This window comes from Pygocentrus nattereri, chromosome 3 (genome assembly GCF_015220715.1).
Source record: "Pygocentrus nattereri isolate fPygNat1 chromosome 3, fPygNat1.pri, whole genome shotgun sequence".
In the NCBI taxonomy this organism is placed as follows: domain Eukaryota; kingdom Metazoa; phylum Chordata; class Actinopteri; order Characiformes; family Serrasalmidae; genus Pygocentrus; species Pygocentrus nattereri.
The window spans coordinates 18615936-18637492 of NC_051213.1; the positions used below are offsets into that span (position 1 = coordinate 18615936).

The 21557-nt window shown below is 36.6% G+C and overlaps 1 protein-coding gene across 3 annotated transcripts in view; it reads left to right on the forward strand.

The window, feature by feature from the left end:
- The window catches only part of rorc (RAR-related orphan receptor C), a 35088-nt gene extending 15053 nt beyond the window's left edge, over window positions 1-20035 (forward strand). For all 3 annotated transcript variants that reach the window (XM_017700459.2, XM_017700460.2, XM_017700461.2), the window contains 10 exons: window positions 10482-10567; window positions 10713-10854; window positions 13702-14037; window positions 14256-14375; window positions 14970-15091; window positions 15297-15429; window positions 15649-15756; window positions 16293-16403; window positions 16974-17083; window positions 17257-20035. In XM_017700459.2, coding sequence (XP_017555948.1) covers window positions 10482-10567; window positions 10713-10854; window positions 13702-14037; window positions 14256-14375; window positions 14970-15091; window positions 15297-15429; window positions 15649-15756; window positions 16293-16403; window positions 16974-17083; window positions 17257-17421 — 1433 coding nt within the window. In that variant the 3' untranslated portion in view covers window positions 17422-20035. The remainder of the gene's footprint in view (window positions 1-10481; window positions 10568-10712; window positions 10855-13701; window positions 14038-14255; window positions 14376-14969; window positions 15092-15296; window positions 15430-15648; window positions 15757-16292; window positions 16404-16973; window positions 17084-17256) is intronic.
- The last annotated feature ends 1522 nt before the right edge of the window (window positions 20036-21557 follow it).

Genomic DNA, 21557 nt, shown 5'->3' on the forward strand with positions numbered 1-21557 from the left:
ATTGGTTATGAAACCTTCACCTTTCTGAAACCTTTACGACCTTCCACCCCTCTGTCACTGTCTCATTTTCATTTGTAACAACAGAAATTCTCGCTATCAAATACCCAGAATATTGTGTTTGCTTGTGTGAGTTTCAGATATGTGTGTATATATATATATATATATATATACACACACACACACAAACACACACACACCACAGCTGTCACAAAAGTCTGATTCCATTGACTTACATTAGAAGTAAAGTATGTTTTTTCCTTCTCCTGTAAAGTTACCATAAAAGGTTTTGTCCCAACAACGTATATATACAAATACAAATTCAGGCAAACTAAATCATCGGCATTTTTTAATCATTAAGGCTGAATATTAGAGCACAGTTGTGGCTTTTACAGTATCACTGATTTGGAATAGATAGTTACTTTATTTTTACTTTATTGTGAGTTAGGAAAGATTAGTCAATTACAAGAGATATTTCCAACATATTTTGTGTATGATGCCAACAGTGTATGCAATCCTTTTAGTTCCTTGGTTGTTTGTTTGCAGTAGTCTGTGTTAAATGCATTTTAACCCCATAAACTCCCAGACTTAGTACATACTAAGGCTTTTTATTTAGCAACTACAGGGACTTTAATGCAAGGTGGCTGAGGTATTCTAATAATAAAACTTGGGCTGGTGGGCCCTGGCTATTAAAGGGGTTAATTCACTTTCTCCCACCAATAGTCTGGTTTTCTCTCTTTGTGTTTTGTCTTGATGAGGCGGTCTTATGCTCATCTTGAGGATTTCCGTTAGTGGAACTTTGAGGTTTTAAAGTGTTTACCATGCAAAATGCTGACGGTGGTTTCAGGGAAAAAAAGGATGAAGGTTACAGTGAGAAGCGTCTACCCATTATTTTCACTCCCCTATCTAGAAGCAACTGGTGAGTGATTTTCCATTTCTGCTTCCAACCACATCATTAAAGATTATCGAATAACACACTGTACAGTCGAAGTGTAATAATTTATCAAAGTGACTCTCAATCATTTCTTCAAACTTGCAACTACTAAAAAGATATATTTGATTAGTAATTTTATAGGAAACAATAAGTTCTTCTCTCTTAACCCTTTCAAGTATACCCATCCCCCTTCAGCTGTCTCCAATGTCAAGGTAAAACATGTCGTCTTGCCAAAAACAAGAGTAAAATCATGAAAATATGTCTAACTAGCCAAAGGTATTTGCTTATGCGTATAATGTCACAGGAGTATGAGGATTATTGAGAATTATTAATATGAGTTATCAGAGTGTATTGTGCATTGACTCAGTCACATCTTAGAGCTCTTAAAAACCCAAATCAGGACCTGGATTTGGCACTGCTGGATTTACTATTGTGACAATGAAGACCTTTCAACAACTGAGGTGGAAAAAAAACAAAAAACTCTGCAAACCTCTTGCAAGCTGAAATGCGAGATCTCAGTCCAAGACGGCTGACGATACCAGGAATGCAACAACTGTTTCTGACATACAGGTGCAAAATTTACACTTAAAAATAAGGCATATATGAAGAAAAAGATTTATACATATATAGTGTTGTGCAAAAGTCAGAGACCACTTTTATTTAAGTTCCAGTCAAAAACACTCTTCCACTGTGAGAAGACAACACAGAATATGTAGCTGTCATGAAGCTGTTGCACAAAAAAGAAGAAAATTGGCAGGAAATCATTGGAATTCTCAGTACATAGGAACAACCACCCTAGAGTTTAGACCTCAACATCACTTAATGAGTTTGGGTTTACTCAAATCAAGAGAATCAGAAAATGCAGCCAAAATCTAAGACTGAACTTTGATGGTGTGATTGTTATGCTTTTCTGAGTAAAGAAAAGTATCTTAAAATGTGATATGTATATCGCTGTTTGGACAAAACCTTATCTCCCGTTTTGTCAAAACTACCTCTGTTTTTGTCGTTTTTCATGTTTTCCTTTTTATTTAGCTTTTTCAGCACACAAAGCAACTATAGCTCTTTGTGGAAATAACTGATATACAAGAGGTTTGTAGCTGTGTTTTTTCCTATGAATTGAACTTCACTGTGGGGTATTTTGTTGTATCATTACTAGATAACATCTCCACTTCAATCTGACTTACGGTTACAGGGTGATCATATCTTTGTTTCTGTAAGTGAGCATAACTTCACAGATATAATCGAATCAAATCGAGGTAAAAGATTTGCATGGTAGAGATAACATTTACTTTATTTAGGTCTGTTAACATCCTTTTTTGGCAGTTGGGTTAGATTCACCAACTTCATGAAAGATAAGCGAGTGATAGTACTGATTAAGCTTGTACATAGAGTCTTTACTTTTTAAAGCATCACTCAATATACATGAGTGAATGAACCCCTAAAAATGGCCAAACCTGTGAATATTCTACTGGGTAAAATGTTTTAGTGCTAGAGCTGTCACAATTATGAAATTTTAACCAACGATTGTCATAACTTAATTGTAATTATCGATTTGTAAATCTTTTCTTGTTCATTTTTTGCAACTTTTGAAGTACAAGCCTAAAGTGTCTGAACTGCCCAATTAGCCCTCTTTTTTCTATCTACATTTACTCAGTAGATAACTTAGAATTTAAAGCAATTTTTTGTTTTTTAATGAGCGCTGTGAAGTTTCATGAATGGGTTTACTTTTATTTGCCTCAACCAATGCACCCAATCTACCATTGCTTGTTCTAAGGACTGTGGAAAATGACTGCCATCAGCTTAAATAACTGTTAATGATGTGGGCCATTAGTAAAACGGATATCAACTTGATTTAATAACCACAAAGTGTTAATATTCATGATAAATTACATGTTTGATTTTGTACAGAGCTCCAATGTGTTGCAATTTTATCTGCTGCTTTTTTATTTTGTTCACCACTCTTGTACGCTGCGGCATTATTTAATCCTATCTGATGAAGCTTGGCCGGCATTAGTTTCATTTGTGTGTTCTTCAGCTGCAACGTCTACATACCTTTACCTTTATGAGTGGTTAGAATGGACAGATAGCATGATAGACATAGAAAAGAGGCGAGATAAGGAATGAGGGCAGAAAAAGAGAAACGTGACAGCTTTTTCTATGTATCAGCATGTGGTTGAGGTGGAGAGAGAGATGGAGGAGAGATGGAAAGCCGAGAGAGAGTATTTACTCTTTATCAGCATGTGGTTTCAGTGGGGTGTTGAGGCAGAATTAGAATGCTAGGTTAACGCTTTGTTTCAAAATGTGGAAGTTGCTGTGTCTGCATTTGTGTGTGTGCATTGATGTGTGTGTGCATTTGTTTGTTTGCTTGTTTACCATTAATTTAGTTATGCCACACAATTTCATTCAATCAAATTAAGTCATACATGAATCATTATACATGGACTTTGTTACTTCAGCATAAAATGCATTTTTGAAGTTTCAGTGTTTAATCTGCAGCTGACCTATCTATGCTTCGCCAATGAATACATTCTAGTTTGGATAAGCTTGAATAAAGGCTGCTAAAAACCTATTCAACCCAGTGAATTTAGACTGGAGTTTATGGGTCACTATTTACTGAATGCTTGCGTGGCGCAAATGTATTACTCACAGCTGATTTATCAATGTGTGTGCAAAACTCTTTTGCACATGCACACAAGGTCTCTGCTAAGCTACACGTTTTTGCGCACCTGACTTCATGAATATGCATGCACTACTGAGGTGACAAACAGCAGAGTACACTACGCATATTAACTTAATAAAGACATGAAATAATTGAATATTATGTAATTGCAAGGAGAAGGATGCATAGTTACTTTGAAAATGCCCTTTTTTTTCGGACTGAAAAGGCCAGTTTATTAAATGCAGGCTTCTCTTTTTGCTTTCTTCATTTTATAAACTTATTTATTTCTTAGCTTTTCTTTTTTACTTGTCCCTCACTTTGCATTCATTGGATCCTTGGAGCAAGGCTACACATTTTAAACAGCACGTCGTTTCAATTATATGTTTTATTCTAAAAAGTGTAAAATAAATAAATAAATAAACATGATTCCATGATCTTTGAAACACTCACTGAAATACTGTTTCTGTTTATGTGGGATATGAGACAAACAGATTTAAGTTTTAACTGTTTTCATTTTACTTGCAGTGATTTCCCGAACTGCTTGTCTTTTAGCAGCTGAGAATTGCTGGAACGTGAAGCCATTTAAATGATAGGCCATAGGAAAATCAGTTTCAAGATAGGGCCAGCTGCATGTGCTAAATTTCAGAATTTTAACACACCCAGCTTAATAAATCTAGCTCTATATTCACTACATAATGCTGACAATCCCATTTCCAAATGCTATGCTACTGAGCTGCTTTATGTTGTTGTTGCTAAACTGATTTAGAATTCTCCATTGTTAACATGAGCTCAATCACGTAACAAAAAGCTACACCTGATATCTCCTACCAGTGTGAACTTTCACACACACACACACACACACACACACACAAAATAAACAAAATCGCTTGAACTTGACTTATGAGCTCATTAAGTTGAATGGATTTTTGTAAACATTTTGTAAACCTTGCAACTATGAAATAACATTAATGGGCAGAGCATGGATATGTTAGTTGTAACCTCTTTGGTTCGTAATTTTGAGCTAGGTGATGGCGTATTCTTCAACGCATGAACAGAAAACACGAGAGTGAGCCTGCGGATTTCGAGGATCAAATGCCGATTCATATTACTCATGAGCCAAAAGAAACAGAGAAAGGAATTTCCACGATGTAAAACCCATATTAAGGTGTTTACATCCTCTCAAAGAAAAAAGACGACAGTCTAACAAATGTGGAGGTGTGAAGGAGAAATGTGGGGGTGTTGGTACAAACATGAGGTATTTCCTTTTAACTAGCCAGCCAGAAGACAGCATGGACAGTCCCAACCAGAAGAGCGAGAGAAAAAAAAACTAGACGAGAAAGAGCAGATCAGCTCTTCGTGGTTCACTTAGTTGTTATTGTCAGCATCAAACAACAGGAAATTCACCTGGCCCGCAACTGTGCTCTCGGTGCCCCCAACATACACACAGGCATTTTGTAATGCCTTATGGTCTACAACACTCTACAACCAATGGCATTTAACTTGTTCACATTCTTAAGAATGTACCTATAACATTATACCACAAACAATGATCTATGTGACGTTTTTACACATTCTTTAATAAACACACACCCCCCGCTCGTTCTATGCATACTGTACATTCTGCGGATATGAAGAGCTTTCTGGAGTTCCTTTCGGTGCCCAAAATCAGGGCACACACAAAAGCTGACACACTGACATAAACACACTGACACAGAAACATACACACTATGTGACACAATAGCAATGCTCTCATGAAAAGGAGCAAATTTAGTTGGCTGTTTGTCCCCAAATGGAATAGTTTTGATCCCCCACCTATGGAAATGCCATAATGAATATGTACGATTCTATGAGTATCTTCACTGGAGAGGAGAATGGGAGCAAGAAAAAAAAGCAAAGGGACAGAAAGAAAGGGGGTAAGAAGTCGTGTTGGAGGAGAGATAGCTGTGGGGTAGAAAAGGAGAGGGGGATGGACATTCCTGGCAGCGAAAAACACAGATAAAAGAGTTTCTTACTGGCAGGCACATCCTTTGTGAGAGAGACAGAGAAAGGGAAGGAAAAAGCAAGAGAACGCATGAAAGAGGGATAGTCAGAGTGAAAGAAAAGCCAGTAAACCACTTAAAAAGCCTCTGAGGTTGACACCTTCAAGTCCACCTCCTCTCTCTGTCAAATATTCCCCCACTCTCTCTCTCTTTCTCTCTCTTCGTCTTTCTTTGTATCTCTCTATTTTTCGTGAGATGTTTTGTAGTTTTTGATGTTTTCACCTTTGAATGAGATGCGCCCCTGTCATACTGAATCCCCTCAGCATAGTAGAGCCTTTGATGGCCCTGGTGGGAAAATGGACGAGAGGAAACTTTAATTCTCTGTTGTAAAAGGTTACGTTAATATGATTTTTTCAGATTCCACTGACTATTTCACTGTTTCCACACAGCAAAAACTCTCTAAGATCAGGCTCAGGGACAGAAGATTTCATTTACTCACATGAGTGTTTGTAGATTTTCAGGGACAGAAAGTAAGGAGTGTTGTTGTTACATAACAAAGAGATAGCTAACATTAGAAAAGTAAAAAGAAAAAAAAAATGAATACACAGTTTTGGGGGGCTCCTGTCAGTATAGTCACAGTGCTCTCCCCCCCTAGTGGACAAAAGCTATAAATCTCTGTATTCTGTTTTCTGTTAAGATTTTAATCAAATGCATTTCCACATGCTCTGTCCTGTCTTTGTATCAAAAGCAACACATTTGTTTTTATTTTTAATTGAATTGAGGAACAGCTTGCAGGTTGATTTGTTCTTGGCTTAGCCACAGTTCCAAACTTAATATCTTTAGATATTATTATTATTTTTAGATTTTAGTTGCTTTTAGTTTGCACCTCAAATAAACACAAATCAAGTAAAAAAAAACATTTTAGGAAAATCTACAGACATTTCGAAGACAATGTTGATTTTAACCCTCTAAACCCCTAATGAACAAGTTTTCACAAATATTTCAGACACTGACAAATGTGTGGAATGAATGTAAACAACAAATAAAAGCTGTGAATGGAGCAACTTTTATTGCATTTCCTTAAATTTTTGTTTCACCCAAATGTGATTAAACCTCACTGGACACATTTATAAAGACCTGCTTTAAAGCAAAGATGGTGTCTAAATCCACATCACTGAAATGTTTGTTTTAATCAAACCATTGTCAGTATAGAAAATTTGATGGATGCTCACTGATTGCAAACAACTGTCAAGGTATCTCTGCTGTTATACCTAAACTAAAAATCTCGTCCACAATTAGAAATCTCTTCCTGAGAGCTTTGATAAAGGTAAGCTGCATAAAAAGCCAGAAAAATAGCTATCATCATTTACCACTTTTCTTTAGACTCAAACTTGGTGTTTTCCTTGATATTTTCTTAATGAATGTTTTTGTTTTCATAAGACAAATGATAAAGGTCTGAGCATGTACACAACCGTGCAAAAGTGTTATAAAAATGATATGTAACCCTCCTATTACCTTTTATTACATTCAAAGTTTCATGTCGCTAAATGAATGACTGATATTATTTTTTGTAAAGAAACAAAGTAAAATTTTAATTATCCTCATTTTCTGGACATTTAAATTGCTTGCGTCCAACTGACCCAAGGATAAATATTTCAGGTACCAAACCTGTGTTCTTCTAACTGTATTCTTCTAACTAAGATATTAATGACTTTTCAAAATCTAAATACATTTCTTACTGTATTCATATTCATTGATTTTTTCCCCTTGTTTTCACTCTAATGTTCTAAAATGTGTTTGTAAGAAAACATACACTTACTGCAAAGATAAATATTTTAAAACAGTTGGTTTAACAGCCTAATACTGTATTTCTTAATCTTAAACTCTGGCCTTTGTAGTTAAAAACCCAACCAGTACCTCATTGAGAGTTTGCTTTTATATGACAATTTGCAGGAATACTTTATTTCCATATTCGCCTTTTTTTTTTTTTTTTTGATAAGAGAGAAAAAACTCATTCCACAATTATTTGAAAAATAAATGATGGTGCATATACAGTTATTTACAACAATATTTTATTGTTTCATTATTTTTACAGATTTAGAAGTTATTTAGTTTTCTTTATTTTAAAATGTAAAAAATGTCACTTCATATCATTATCGGTTCACTGCACTCTTCAAAAAGGTGTATTCAAAAACAATGCATTCCATCTCTAAATAGACACATCAGTGTGTTCAGTTGAAAATTACACATTTTGTGTTGTTTTTTAACAAAAATATGTTGAAATATTTTCATACCCAGTTATGGATAATACATTTTGGATAAGTTTTAACACAGAATGTGTTAAATCAGAAAACAGTATGACACAAATAATGTTAAAATGGGCAACACAAGATAGTGGTGTGTCACTTTTTAGAGTGTGTTGCATACTCCCTATGATCTGTGGACTGTAGTTTCAAAAGCAGTTTGGGTTTCAAAAAATTGATCTTCAAAAAATATGGGAGTCAGTTTCCAGGAGTCAGTTTCAGACTAAACATTTTACAGCTAGTCAAGCGATAAACCATTTTTTTGTGTCCTAGAAAGAAGTAGTTTCATTACTCTCGAAGAATGAACATGAGAAGAGCACATCACTGCATGATAATCTACCCATTTTAGCTGATTACAGGAAAGCAGGGATGTAACTATGCATCACATCTGTGACCGTGTGCATTGTGACAATGCCTTTTTTGAATTCAAGCCAGCAACACATTTAAAAAAAGTTGGGATGAGGCAACAAAAGACCGGTAAAATATAATGCTGAAAAACACCCGGTGGTTAATTGGCAACTGCTCAGTAACATGATTGGGTATAAAAAGAGCATCCCAGACAGGGTAAAGATTAAGTGGGGTTCACCACTCTGCGAAAGACTGCACAGCCAAATTGTGCAATAAATAATAATATTATAATAATAACTAGAAATAATATTTCTCAACATAAATATAATAATATTGTTTCCTGAGAAATATCTGTATGCAAGGGACAATGCTAAAAAACACTTTTGGCTGGCCATGATTTTGAGCCCCTCAGGCAGCACCACACTAAGAACAGACACGATTCTGTAGTGGAAATCACTGCATGGGCTCAGAAACACTTCTGAAAACCACTGTCTGTGAACTCCATTTGCCACTACATCCACAAATGCAAGTCAACACTCTACCATGCAAAGAGGAAACCATATAAACAGGATACAGAAATGCTGCTGCCTTCTCTGGGTCTGAGCTCATTTAAGATTGAGGTAAATTCTTTTTTGACATTTTTAGAAATGATGGACACTGCATCCTCTGTGCTAAAGATCACCCAGCCTCTTATCAGCAAACAGTTCAAAAGTCAGCATCTTTAATGGTGTGGGGGTGCATTCATGCATATGGCATGGGTGACATGCACATTTGTGAAGGCATCATTAATACTTTATGATATACATGTTTTGGGGCAACATATGCTGCCATCCAGACAACATCTTTCTTAGGGAACACTTTGGCAAGGAACTATTTTAGCAAGACAATGCCAAACCACATTCTGCATAAATGACAACAGCATGGCTCTATAGTAAAAGAGTCTGGGTGCTAAACTGGCCTGTCTGCAGTCCAGACCTGTCATCACTGAAAGCATTCGGCGCATTATGAAAAGAAAAATACAACAAAGTGTTGAACAGCTGAAATCCTATATCAAGCAAGAATGGGAAAACATTTCACTTTCAAAACTATAGCAGTTGGTCTCTTCAGTTCCCAAATGCTTAGTGTGTTTGTTACAAGAAGAGGTGAAGTAACACAGTGGTAATCATGCCCCATCCCAACTTTTCTAAAACATGTTGCATCAAATTAAAAATAGTCACATATTTTTCAAAAAACAAATTTTTTCAACATTTGCTATGTTGTCTTTGTATTATTTTCAGGTGAATATAGGGTTTAAATGATTTGCATACCACTGCGTTCTGATTTTATTTACATAAATTTGTCACAACTTATTTTGGAAATGGGGTTGGACAGAATTTAAGTAAAGTTTTCTCTTTGGATGGGGGGTGGGGGATGGGGTGGTGGTGAGTGAGGATGTGAGTGAGAAAGGTAGGTTTTGGTTCTTTGGTTACAGGATAGTGTGTGCACACCAGATAGCCACATAAACACATTTGAGTTCCAAGAAGTCAGCAGGTTACATTTACTGAAATATCGACCACAAATACACACATGCACACCCGCACCCCCTAACACCACAACTCACATGCACACACATCCTTAATTTGTTGCCCTGTTTTGGGTTTTGGGCTGATATCTGATAGTTCTATGATTTTTATGTAAAGCAACAGTGTTGCTTTATTCACACATAAAATTGGGATTAGCTGGGCTTTCAGTGATCACACATCACTGTTTATAAAATAAGACATGAGAGCTCACAACAGTTCACAATGTTATCTCAGGACTTTCAGGGAAGTTGGTCAGATGTGATACTAGATATGATAAAATGACAGATATGCATTAGGAAAAGTTTGGATTTCTATACTGATTTGGGACCAGTTTTGCAGTTTCTCTTATTGCTGGTTAATATCAGGGTTTATCCATTCAAACTGAAGTTCGAAGATCAAACTGGATTTAAATGAATAAAGCTCCTGTAAATACTTCATGCTCTAAAGTAGTAATATTTTCTACGTTGTATGAACAAATTTTACACTTCATGAGAATAATTTCTCCATATAAGTTTTTACCTTGTTTTAGTGGCAGGTAGTGAGGTTTTGGAATTGCTGTCAATCTCATTTAATGTTGAACGTCACTACCAAGTCTACATATTGATATGCCCAACCATGGGTGTTATATTGGTCATGGGAGTAGCTGCCATATACAATAGCTGTCACTGAATTTGTGTGTGTATTTGTGGGTGTGTACAGCTCAGATTGAGGTGATCCCCTGTAAGATCTGTGGAGACAAATCATCAGGCGTTCACTATGGGGTCATCACCTGTGAGGGCTGCAAGGTGAGAACAGGACCTATTAATCATGCTCAGGCATGTAATTTAGCACATAGTGCTGAAGTTAAAATGAACATACTTGATTTATGGTGTTGTGCTCTATTTTTCTCACTCTCTCTCTGACTCATGCCTGCCTTCTTCTTCTCTTTAGGGGTTTTTCCGGAGAAGTCAGTCTTCCAGTGTGCAGTATTCTTGCTCTAGACAGAGTAACTGCCCCATTGACCGTGCCAGCAGGAACCGCTGCCAGAGCTGCCGCCTCAAGAAATGTGTTGCCCAAGGAATGAGTCGGGACGGTGAGTAAGAGAGAGTGAGAAAGAGAATGAGACAGGGATAGACATGTATTAATAGTTTTAGATGAATTCTTGCAACTTATAAACTAGATAAACGTGTTTAAATTCCACTTGCTTTTTTAAAATGCAAATGTTTGACAGATCAGAGACATGAAATATGAATGGTTTTCATAAATAAAATCACAGAATCTGAGGGGGATCTTAGGGAAAAAAATAAAACACAAGAAAAATGGAGGATATGGTGGGATATTTAAAGTCTTTATATAGTCACTGTAGTAAAACCAAAAGTACGAAGAGGTAAAAGTGAAGCAGAATACATTATCCTGCAACATCCATTAGTCTATCAGATTTAAACAGATTGCTTCTACCAGAACACTTATATTAAAGCAGAACACCACAGAACAGAATAGTCTGGGTATACACGTCCTTATCTCAACCACAACATCCTTTACAAGGAACAATTATCCCCCAAGCTCCACAGTGTTCAGAAACAAGACAAAACACACTGTACAGAGTGCATTCACTGTCACTCCCAGCACTACAAAAATTTAGATCTGAGCCCCATGATGAGTAGGCCTAAAGCATTAAATGAGTTGGGATAGAGGGCAAAACCTCTCAGTAATGGGAAAAGGGAAGAAACCTAAAGAAGCAAGCCTGAAAATGGGACATCATGCTCCTTGAGGCAACCCCTACCTAAAAAAATGTAATTCCATAAAAACTCCCCTTATTATTTCAATGAAAAATTATTGATTATACTGTAAGTAAAAAGCAGCTATGACCCAAAAGTCTTAAGACTGATAATGCGTGTTAGATATGGCTATAATAATATAACATAATAATAGTATTTATCAATTTGAAAAATGCATCTGTCAGTATATAATCTACACTTATGTTGAGGAGATGGGCAGCAGGCAATGTGCCTTAACTGCAGTACATTTGATTACTGCATTTTAATTCGCTTTAGAGACAGACACTTTTTTTATGTGGGATTAAATTGGTCTCAACCTAAAGCCTTACTAACTAGTTAACTAGCTTAATGTTGACACCACTAACATATCCGACACCCATATTTTGCCAGATATTTAATGTCCTGCATGGCCTTTCTCCATTACAGACTCAATGCTTGAAACTTCAGTTCCCATCATTATAACTTAAATTAGTATTTTAAAAGCTTTAATGTCCAAACATTTTCCACGCCAGTGGCAGCGCTCTGCGTACCACAGCAGTGAACGGAACTCCATCAAGAGTTCAATTTTACCAACTTGGTGGAACAAACCGGATGTTCATTTTTTGGGAGCAATGGACGCCGTACCAGAGAACTTGCCATACGTCTCCTGGTTGAACTCTTGACAAGCACAGAATTACACATTGTAAAAGAAACAGTACTGTCGATTTAGCACCTTAAATAAACAGTCTACACTGATAAAGCTCTCCTCTGATATACATCCATTTTCGTCTGCAACCCAGTCACCATGCTAACCTCTGCATGGCGCCTGGCGCTTTCAGCTGTTTCTTTTTCTCACCGAGCTGTAGGTAGATAGGTCAGCCGTTAGTACCATGGAGGTGTAACACGTGGTGATGTCACTGCCGCTGTCGGCCGTGTAGCGCAATGAGGTCGGAAAGATATTTTTCCGACGTAACTATGTGAATGGAGCATAATTTCACCTTACTTTACGTTTATTATACAGACTTAGCTTAATAACAGCTTTGTAACTTAAAGCTGTTTAAAATAGCTTTGACAAAATATTTTAGCCTATTAAAACACTTTACATAGCTAGCTAACCTAGCTAAGTTAACTAACTAACTATAGTTTTAATGCTGTCAGCGTTTTCTGAGAAGGTGAATGAGGCATTATCAGAATGTCCTACCTGTAACGTTAGCTTTATATAGATTTAGCTAGCTACTAACTAGCTACTATAAATATACACTAATGTCGCTAACTAAGCTAGGTTAGTTAAGTTAGGATATTTAGACAACACCATTGTTCTAACAGTTTTTCCTACGCATCGAGTGAGATGATGGTTTAGGCTATTAAACAATCCTAACGTTAACTTACCTGTTGTTGTAATGTTGGTAACTAGCATCTTCTGATTCAGTTACTGAAGCTATCAATACATCCGTCTGTGTTTTAAGTAAAGAGTTAGCTAACTAGCTGTAAATTTGCACTATGGTCAGACAGGTTTTGACAAGGTAGCACAATTCGTCAGAACAGATTCATGAATCTTTAACATAAGCACAGCATAGTGCAGCAATAAAGGCTAGATGGTGGTAATGTTATGTAACCTAGCTAGCTAATTTATCTGACCTTCAAGCTCACCTTCTCTCACCTGCAGCGCTTCAAATGGCCTTAAATTTCTGTTAAATTTTGAATTTGAAACAAGCAGCCAGCGCCCTGATTCCACCACCCTGTCCAGCAGCATAAGGATAAAGCCTTACAGGCTCTACTGAAGAAATAAAGACTTAATGTTAATATGATGGAAAACATTTGACACAAATTTAGCAGGAGATTTCTGCCATTTTCCAGATTTTTATTAACCAGTTATACATTTTTGAAATGACCCATTTTGTCCCCATCACTTTTTGAAATGGCCCCTATTGTAAAAGCATGTTGCTTTGTGACTTCCCAAGTAATTTTGATTGTGTTAGAAATGTATAAGACCAATCATGCTAGCTATAAGCTTATTTGTATTAATTCTAATATTACATAATGGTTTTACAAGGAAAAACACACATACTCCACATGTAATTAGTTTTAAACAATTTTCTTTGCTGGCCTGAAACAGTACTGTAGATAGCTTATTACTAGTACTTAGGAAGCATTGGTGTTTGATTGCACTCTCTCTTGCTCAGCTGTGAAGTTTGGCCGCATGTCCAAGCGTCAGAGAGACACTCTGTTTGCGGAGGTGGAGAGGCACCGGCAGCAGCAGCGTCTCCAGGCCAGCCAAGTGGAGCCCCAGCCTCTGCCAGCGTACCGGCCCAGCAAAGAGCCCAGGGGCCGCTCACCCCATCTAATTCAACCACTAGCCCCAACTTACTCTTACACCCTAGACCAGGAGCTCCCCAACTGCCCACCAGAAGCACATCCCTACTTAGGCTGTGCCACAGGTGAGGCCCAGGCTACAGCTCTGGCCTACAGGAATTCTCAGAGAGGTGGAGACAGCAGCAGCTTTTCACCGTCAGGAAGAGGTGACGTGAAAGAGGCTCATTGTTTTCTATCTTATCAAGGTCATAATTGTGTTTCTTTCATGTCTGTGGGTTGTATTTTACAATAGCCAAAACAAAACATATATTTAAGATCATTAAAGTGGAGGACAGTAACAGCTCATCAATTTTATTATTAATCAGTTTTTCTCCTTTTTTCATTTGCTTCTTTCTCAATCATTGTCTCTCTTCCTTATTCCTAGGCTTTGAGTCCAGAAGATCCACTCCCGAGACCATCCTGAGTATGCCTGGGTGTGAAATAGGATTACGACCTTTTGACCTCGAAGGCTCATTCTGCCCCTACCCTACCTCAATGCACATAGGTGAGTCAGAGAGAAAAAGACAGAGAGTGTCTGTTAAATTTTTAATTCAGGTGACTTTATCAGAAGCATCTGGTGTGGCTAGATGTTGCTCACAACAGAGTTTTCTGGTGTGGCTAGATGTTGCTCACAACAAAGCAGTTTTTATATGTACTGTTGATAATGGCAAAATAGTGTTGGGTTAGTTTTGTGGACTATTTTGCCTTGCAGTACACTGCATGTACCTCCCCACAAACAATGGAATTTGAAAATCTTAACCTTATCTCAGACCTTTTGTACAACAATGTCATAGGCATTAGGCAATGTATTTATAAACATTTCATATAATAGCTTTCTTTGAAGTAGCTTTAACAGGCATTAAACTTCAGACATGTAGTTGCCATCACCTCTACTGTGAACGATCCTGACTCTGTAAGTTTCTCTAGAACAGAGCATTTCACATCAAACCACTACGAATGACTGCATTCACACCTCAGTGATTGAATTGTGCAAATATTTTGAAAATTTGAAGAATTTCCTTCTTTGGATTCTCACCAAAGCTCTATATATATGTGTGTGTGTGTGTGTGTGTGTGTGTGTGTGTGTGTGTGTTTATAGAGGAGCTGTGTGCAAGTATAGTACGCTCCTACAGGGAGACAAGTCAGTATCGAGTGGAGGAGATACATGCTCTCAGATGGAAGATTTTCAGCAGGGAGGAGATCCATGCTTACCAGAGCAAGGTACTACACTTTTACTGTGACATTACAATCACCACTGTTTAAATTAGAGGTACCCAAACGATTGTTCTTGGTGGCTACATGCGTGTTTGTGTTGGGCTAAGGCTGCTATACCTATCTCTAGTTACCTTAAACCTATTAGTACCAAGAACTTTGTAAACTACAGCAACCATGTGAATATTTGCCTATGCTGTCTCTTTCTCTGCAGTCTGTAGATGAGATGTGGCAGCACTGTGCAGTGAGACTAACAGATGCTGTGCAGTACGTGGTGGAGTTTGCAAAGCGCATCCCAGGGTTCCGTCAGCTTGGTCAGAATGATCAAATTGCTCTGCTCAAGAGTGGTGAGACACATCTGTTAATCAGACATTTTGCAGTTGTGCTTTGTAGGGTGTTGCAGGGTCAGTACTCATTCCTCCATATGTCCTTGTGTTTTTTTCACTCTTTCTCTTATTGTCTGGGTTTCCTTTATGTCTTCATTTGCTCTTTGCCTGCCTTTATTTTCATTCTGTGTGTTTTTGTTTCTTTTCTTATGTGCTTGTCTGTGTGTCTCTCTTGCTCAGGTTCAATGGAAGTGGTTCTGGTCCGCATGAGTCGAATGTTCAACACTGAAAACAGCACAGTCTTCTTTGATGGAAAGTTTGCTGGAACTGAGCTTTTCAAGTCTCTTGGTAAGCTGAACATATAACAACTTAAATTCAGTTCAATTCAGTTCTATTCACTTAAATTTGTCGCTGCCCTTTTTGGATTTACATTGCAACGTCATACAAAATGCATAGTTTAATCCTTAATAATTACTTTTGCTAATATATTTTCATTTTTCTCCCTTTTAAACTGTTTGTAAGAAAACCATAACATCATATATTTTTACAGATATTAGCTCGAAAAAAAAAACATTGATGCCAAAAGTTGTCATACATGTTTGAATTTGGCATGGTGTGAAATTCACAATAATATATATTGTTTTTGCTACAGATTATGTGGTGCTTCAGTTTAGAGTGTGCACTATGAGGATATGTAATTTTAGAGAAATTTAGTCAGAATTAAGTATAATTAAACTGCTTTAAAGTACTTCATATTTGCAGCAGAGGGTTTCTGAGGGTTAGAACCAGAAAAAAAGTTTCTTCCTTTTCATCTAGGACAAGCAATGTAGACTTTGTGTTTTCTAAATGATATTTTATTCTTTTTATGTACAACTGTGTTGCAGCATGTGGTGATTTTATCGCAGCCGTGTTTGACTTTGCTCACAGTCTCTGTGCTCTGAGGCTTACTGAGCAGCAGGTGGCGCTGTTCAGTGCGCTGGTGCTCATAAATGCAGGTATGTGCCCTTTCCGTTTCTAACACATTGGAATTCATAACTCAGACACTGTTAGTCTCTGTGTGCATCTACCCTACCATTCAAAATTTTGGAATCATATTAATATCCATATAAATGAATAAAATAATATTATTCACTAACTTATGTAGCGTAGACAGAAATGTTATAAACTACAAACTCAAGCATATGGTGATGGTTTATTCACAATTTGAAGATTTTTTTGTGGAACAAGAAAAAATTATGTCAAGGTAAAAATATAGTGATATTTCAATTATTTTAAATGTAAAGTGTAATGTAAATTGACGTCTTGTTGCAAAACTGATATGCAAAGCTATTTGTTTAGCAAGATTTGTTCACCACCTTTCCAGGATGAAGGTTCCAGTTACCATACAGCTTTCTGAATTATTTTAGAATCATGTACAGCTCCATTTATGAGTACACAATTTTCTATTATCTTATTTGAATCATTTTATAAAGTTATCTGCAACAAAATAGATTTATATTACTGAACACTGTTATTCCAAACCTTTGACCATATATGGGTATAAATTTCTGTTTGCATGTGTGCAGATCGTCCATGTCTGGAGGAAAGAGACAGAGTGTTGAGAGTGAGAAAAGACGTGGAACTGGCCCTCAGTCACATCCTACACAGAGACAACCTGGACAGTCTACTGAACAAGGTAAGGAAAATGGGGTTAAGGTATTTCGAAAGCATTTAAAGAATTAAGCAAGCAAGAGTGGTAAAGATAAAGAGGAAGGAAAAGGCAAGGAGAACTGAGAAGACAGAAAATGTTTTGCAAGTTTGGCATGTTTATTTCAGTAGTTTGATATTCTGTTTGTTTGTTTTTTGCAGTTATATCAGAAGGTGTCCATGCTGAAGAGCCTGTGTGCACTGCATATTGAAAAGCTGCGCTGGTTCCGGCAGCTCTACCCTCTCACAGTGCACTCCCTATTCCCTCCTCTCTACAAGGAGCTGTTCGGCTCAGACACCGATATACAAGCAATGGCTACTCTCTAACATAAATAGACACACACACACACACACACAATACATTTACTAATAGATTATGTAATCAGTATGTCTTAAATTTACTATTTACCTTATGAATGAGATGAATATATTTTTGTAATTCTGACAGGAACAGAAGATAATGTCAATAGAAATATAAGTATATCTTAGTCTGTATTTTTTGCAGATGCTATTTTGTAGTGCAAAGCAGAAATATTGCTACAAATATTAAGCTACTCAGCTGTGATAGTAGTTTTGATAGGGTACACCTTTGAGCTGAATTTAAGTTGTGTTTCATAGGTTGTTCACAACTGATAATATTTCTGTATGTAAATGTGATCAGAAGTTTTTTATCGTGCTAACATTCTTAAACAAAGGCTCTGTAAGCCTTAAGCAGTAAGCCGCTTTTAGTATCAGTGAATCTTTCCAGAGAGTGGACAGTTGCATTGAAAATGAATTACTTGAATTCAACACCACAGCAGGTTACAGACTGGGGGGTGGAAAATACTTTGTTACTATACCTAAGTATTATTTTAGAAGATTTGTATTTATTTGTAATTGAGCAATATCAAAATTGAATTCTTGCACTTTTACTCAATTAAATTTTCAACAGAAAAAACATACTTTTTCCTCCTTACATTTTCATTTTGACTTTCAGCATACAAAGCTATTAGATCAGCTGAGTTTCTGTATGTTTAAATTTACAGCTTTCACTAAAACATCCAGGTAAAGTCCTGTCAGTGTACTATAAAACAGCCCACAAATATGTCCCACCAAAGATGTTTAAATATTTGTTTAAACATATACTTGAGTATGTTTAAATGGTGACGCTTGAGTAAGTGCTCTTACCTTCACTTGAGTATAATTTCTCTGTACATTTTCCACCCCTGGTTGCTGAGTTTTTGCACAATTATAATAGTATCAGATCTCCTCTGACACATTGTTGCTTCTGTTAATCCTACGTAGGTAGAATGTGAAGTGAGGGCAATCTATCCTTATTAAATAACCATAGCACTGAAGATTATCCACTGATTACATTGGCACCAAACATATTTTCTGTGCAAGTGGAACCAATGTTCTATATTAGTACATTATACGTTTATTTCAGTTTGATCTTCTTTTTCTCATGCTATGTAAAATTGTGGAGCTACTATTGGAGGCCATTATGTTTTAAGTCATTTAAATGTGAATTTCAATTATGGATACCTGCACAATCTGCATTAATTAAAATATGTTTGACCACAAACAGTTTGACATAGTTCACAATTTCATATTTCATTTCTAAGGCTGGGTCCGGTATCTGTAATCCTTCCCCTAATTTGAATACAACCTGTGCTCCAAGGGACAACTGTTTTTTTCTCCACTAATGTCTTTTGACACAAAACTGTATCCAAAAGGTTCCAGACACCCCTTCTAATTAGTCAATTCTGCTAAGGGTGGGCAATATGACAATACTTTGAGCATGACACATTATTCATGATAAGAATTATTATTATTATTATTATAGTATTTATATAATATAGTATTATATAAATGAGGCTCTACAGGTTCTGCTTTGTCTGTTTCAACTAGTTACATTTTAGAAAAACTAAATATAGTGATGTGATTTAATATTTTTGCCATATTGCCCACATGTAAATTCAGCTTCTTTAAGGTGCACCCATTGCTGTTAAATTGTGTACACAGAGCTTGTATAACCTCCATAGAAAATAATTGCCAGTAGAATGGGACACTCCGGAGCAGCTGTGTCTAATGTCATCATGCCCAATTCCAAGTGTTGGCTAGAGCGGGCATAAAGCCTGGGCTGTGGAGCACTGGAACAATGTTCTCTGAAGTGATGGAGCACATCTTTTGGGATGAGTTGGATTGATGTTTGTGATTCAGAACTAGTCATCCAGCATCATTACCTGGACCTCACTCATGCTCTTGTGGCTGAATGCAATCAAATCTTCATAGCAATATTCCATCTAGCCTTTCCAGAAAAGTAGAGACTGTTACTTCAGCAAAGGTGGGACGAACTCCCTTCTAATACCCTTGATTTCAGGAGAAACAGTGGAAAAGCAGGAGTCTACAAACTTTTGAATGTAAACGTCAACAGTTTCCCCACACTTATTGTTTTGGCTTCAGTTTTGTTGCAGCGCAGTTTAATCATTAGGGTACTGAATAATTTCATACCTGGCTATGTTAACAATCAGTTTCACAGTTCTGAATAAAGTCATTGGGCGTATGTTATGATCTTACTGGTCACATGTCCTGTGTTTAAACACAGGTTTAAAAAGACTGTGTAGTTAAATGCTAGCACTGATCAGTATGATGTATTATGAGATAATACAACCTGTGGTAGCTTTGCCAACATTAGCATTTATGAATGTTTATGTATCGTTTGTAAGAGTCTGATATTTATCTTATGAGTCTTTCATGAAGTTCTGCGCTTTTGCCATTTAACTTAAGTATTGCTGTGGATTCTTTTGCTGTGATTTCCTGGCTGTTGTTTGATGACATTTTTGTTTGTAACTTTGATGCTGGAACATTTATGCATTTTTTTAAACTTTTAATTCCCCCTCAATAATAGCAATGTGCTATAATGAGGAAAAGGCATCAAATAAATATGTGAAAAAGTAAAGATATTTTTTACTTTTTTCTCTGGACCTCAAGACATAAAAAAAAGTATCTTTTTTTAATTGCACTCTTCCGCTTTTCATTTTAATGTTTAGTATGCACTGGTTCCACACTGTATACACTGTCTGTAAGGTTTTCAAGTATAACTACTTATTCAAGCCCTAAATAACCAGCTAACCTGCTAACACTATTACATATAACATGATCTGATGGTACTTACCTTGCAAGTGTTTGAATAATTTGTTCATATTTGGTACATATTTGTTTTGGAGAACAGTCATATACAACAGTTACCCAGCAGCTTGCCAGCGATTTGTCATCACCTCAGTCAGCTAATTTTCAGCAACAGCACATAAGTTTCTTTGATGTGGATTTGGATATGATGGAAGTGACTAAATGTCTGAGCATTACCTTTTCATGCAACTTCACCATTGAGAGGAAAACACTGACATCAGCCCTTAAACTATTCCCCAGTTTTCATTAGGCCTCAAGGACTTGTACTCCATAACTGTTTGTAGAATTGCATCGGATTTCAGGGAATTTTTATTTGTTCACTTAGCTCACATCTGGAATACTTTGGAGAAAAACCTCAAATGGTTTAATTGAAGCATCATGACTAACACTGCGACCTTTTGATTATCATAATTGTGTAAAATAATATGATGCTGCCAAGACTTTTACTGGATATAATAGTTTTGTTTTTTTCAAGGAAGTTTGGGACTTTTTTGATTTGTGAGATTCACTATTAGTGAATGATGTGGGTTTGTATATTTATTCAGAGAGAGAGAGAGAGAGAAGCATTAAAACATCAGTGTAGCTACCTACATGCTGTTAGTGATAACTTGTTAAATTGAACTGCTATTCAGACTTGTACTGCAGTGGTTCCCAACCCTAGTCCTTTTGCATCACTAACTGACAAAAACTTGGCAAATTTAGAAACATTTATTCCTTACATGTTTCTTAAAACAGTGTAATATTTTAGCTCACTGATTAAGAAAATACTAAAGCAAATGCCTTAAAATATTCACCCCACAGAAGCACCCTAAGTAATGTGTTTGACCAAAACTGACCCAAACTTTTGGGTGAAAAATGCATTGATCTGTGAATCACAAGCCACGTAATATACAATGAGTGACCTGAGCTGAAGTGGGTAACACAGTCAAACATTGTCTACTTTAACAGTGACTCAAGTAAGAAGAAAATGGTTCCAAGAAACAATATCCTTTACTTTTATTAGAAGTAGCCTGATGTCTGGTGACCTCACTTCTGATGTCTGAAGTTAGTACCAAAAATAGCTTATTTGCACTCATTACTGAACAGAAAAAGCACATACAAAGCATCTTCTAATATACAATAAAATTTTTTATTTCATACTGAAATGTAATGAATTTGGAATATGTTACAGACTCCAGCCCTCACGGGCCACAGCTCAACAGACTTCAGCAGTCTGCCTCATTAAACATTCATGATTCAACTCACCAGCTAATGAGCAAGGCCTTCATGAACTAGACAAGGGAAAATGTTAA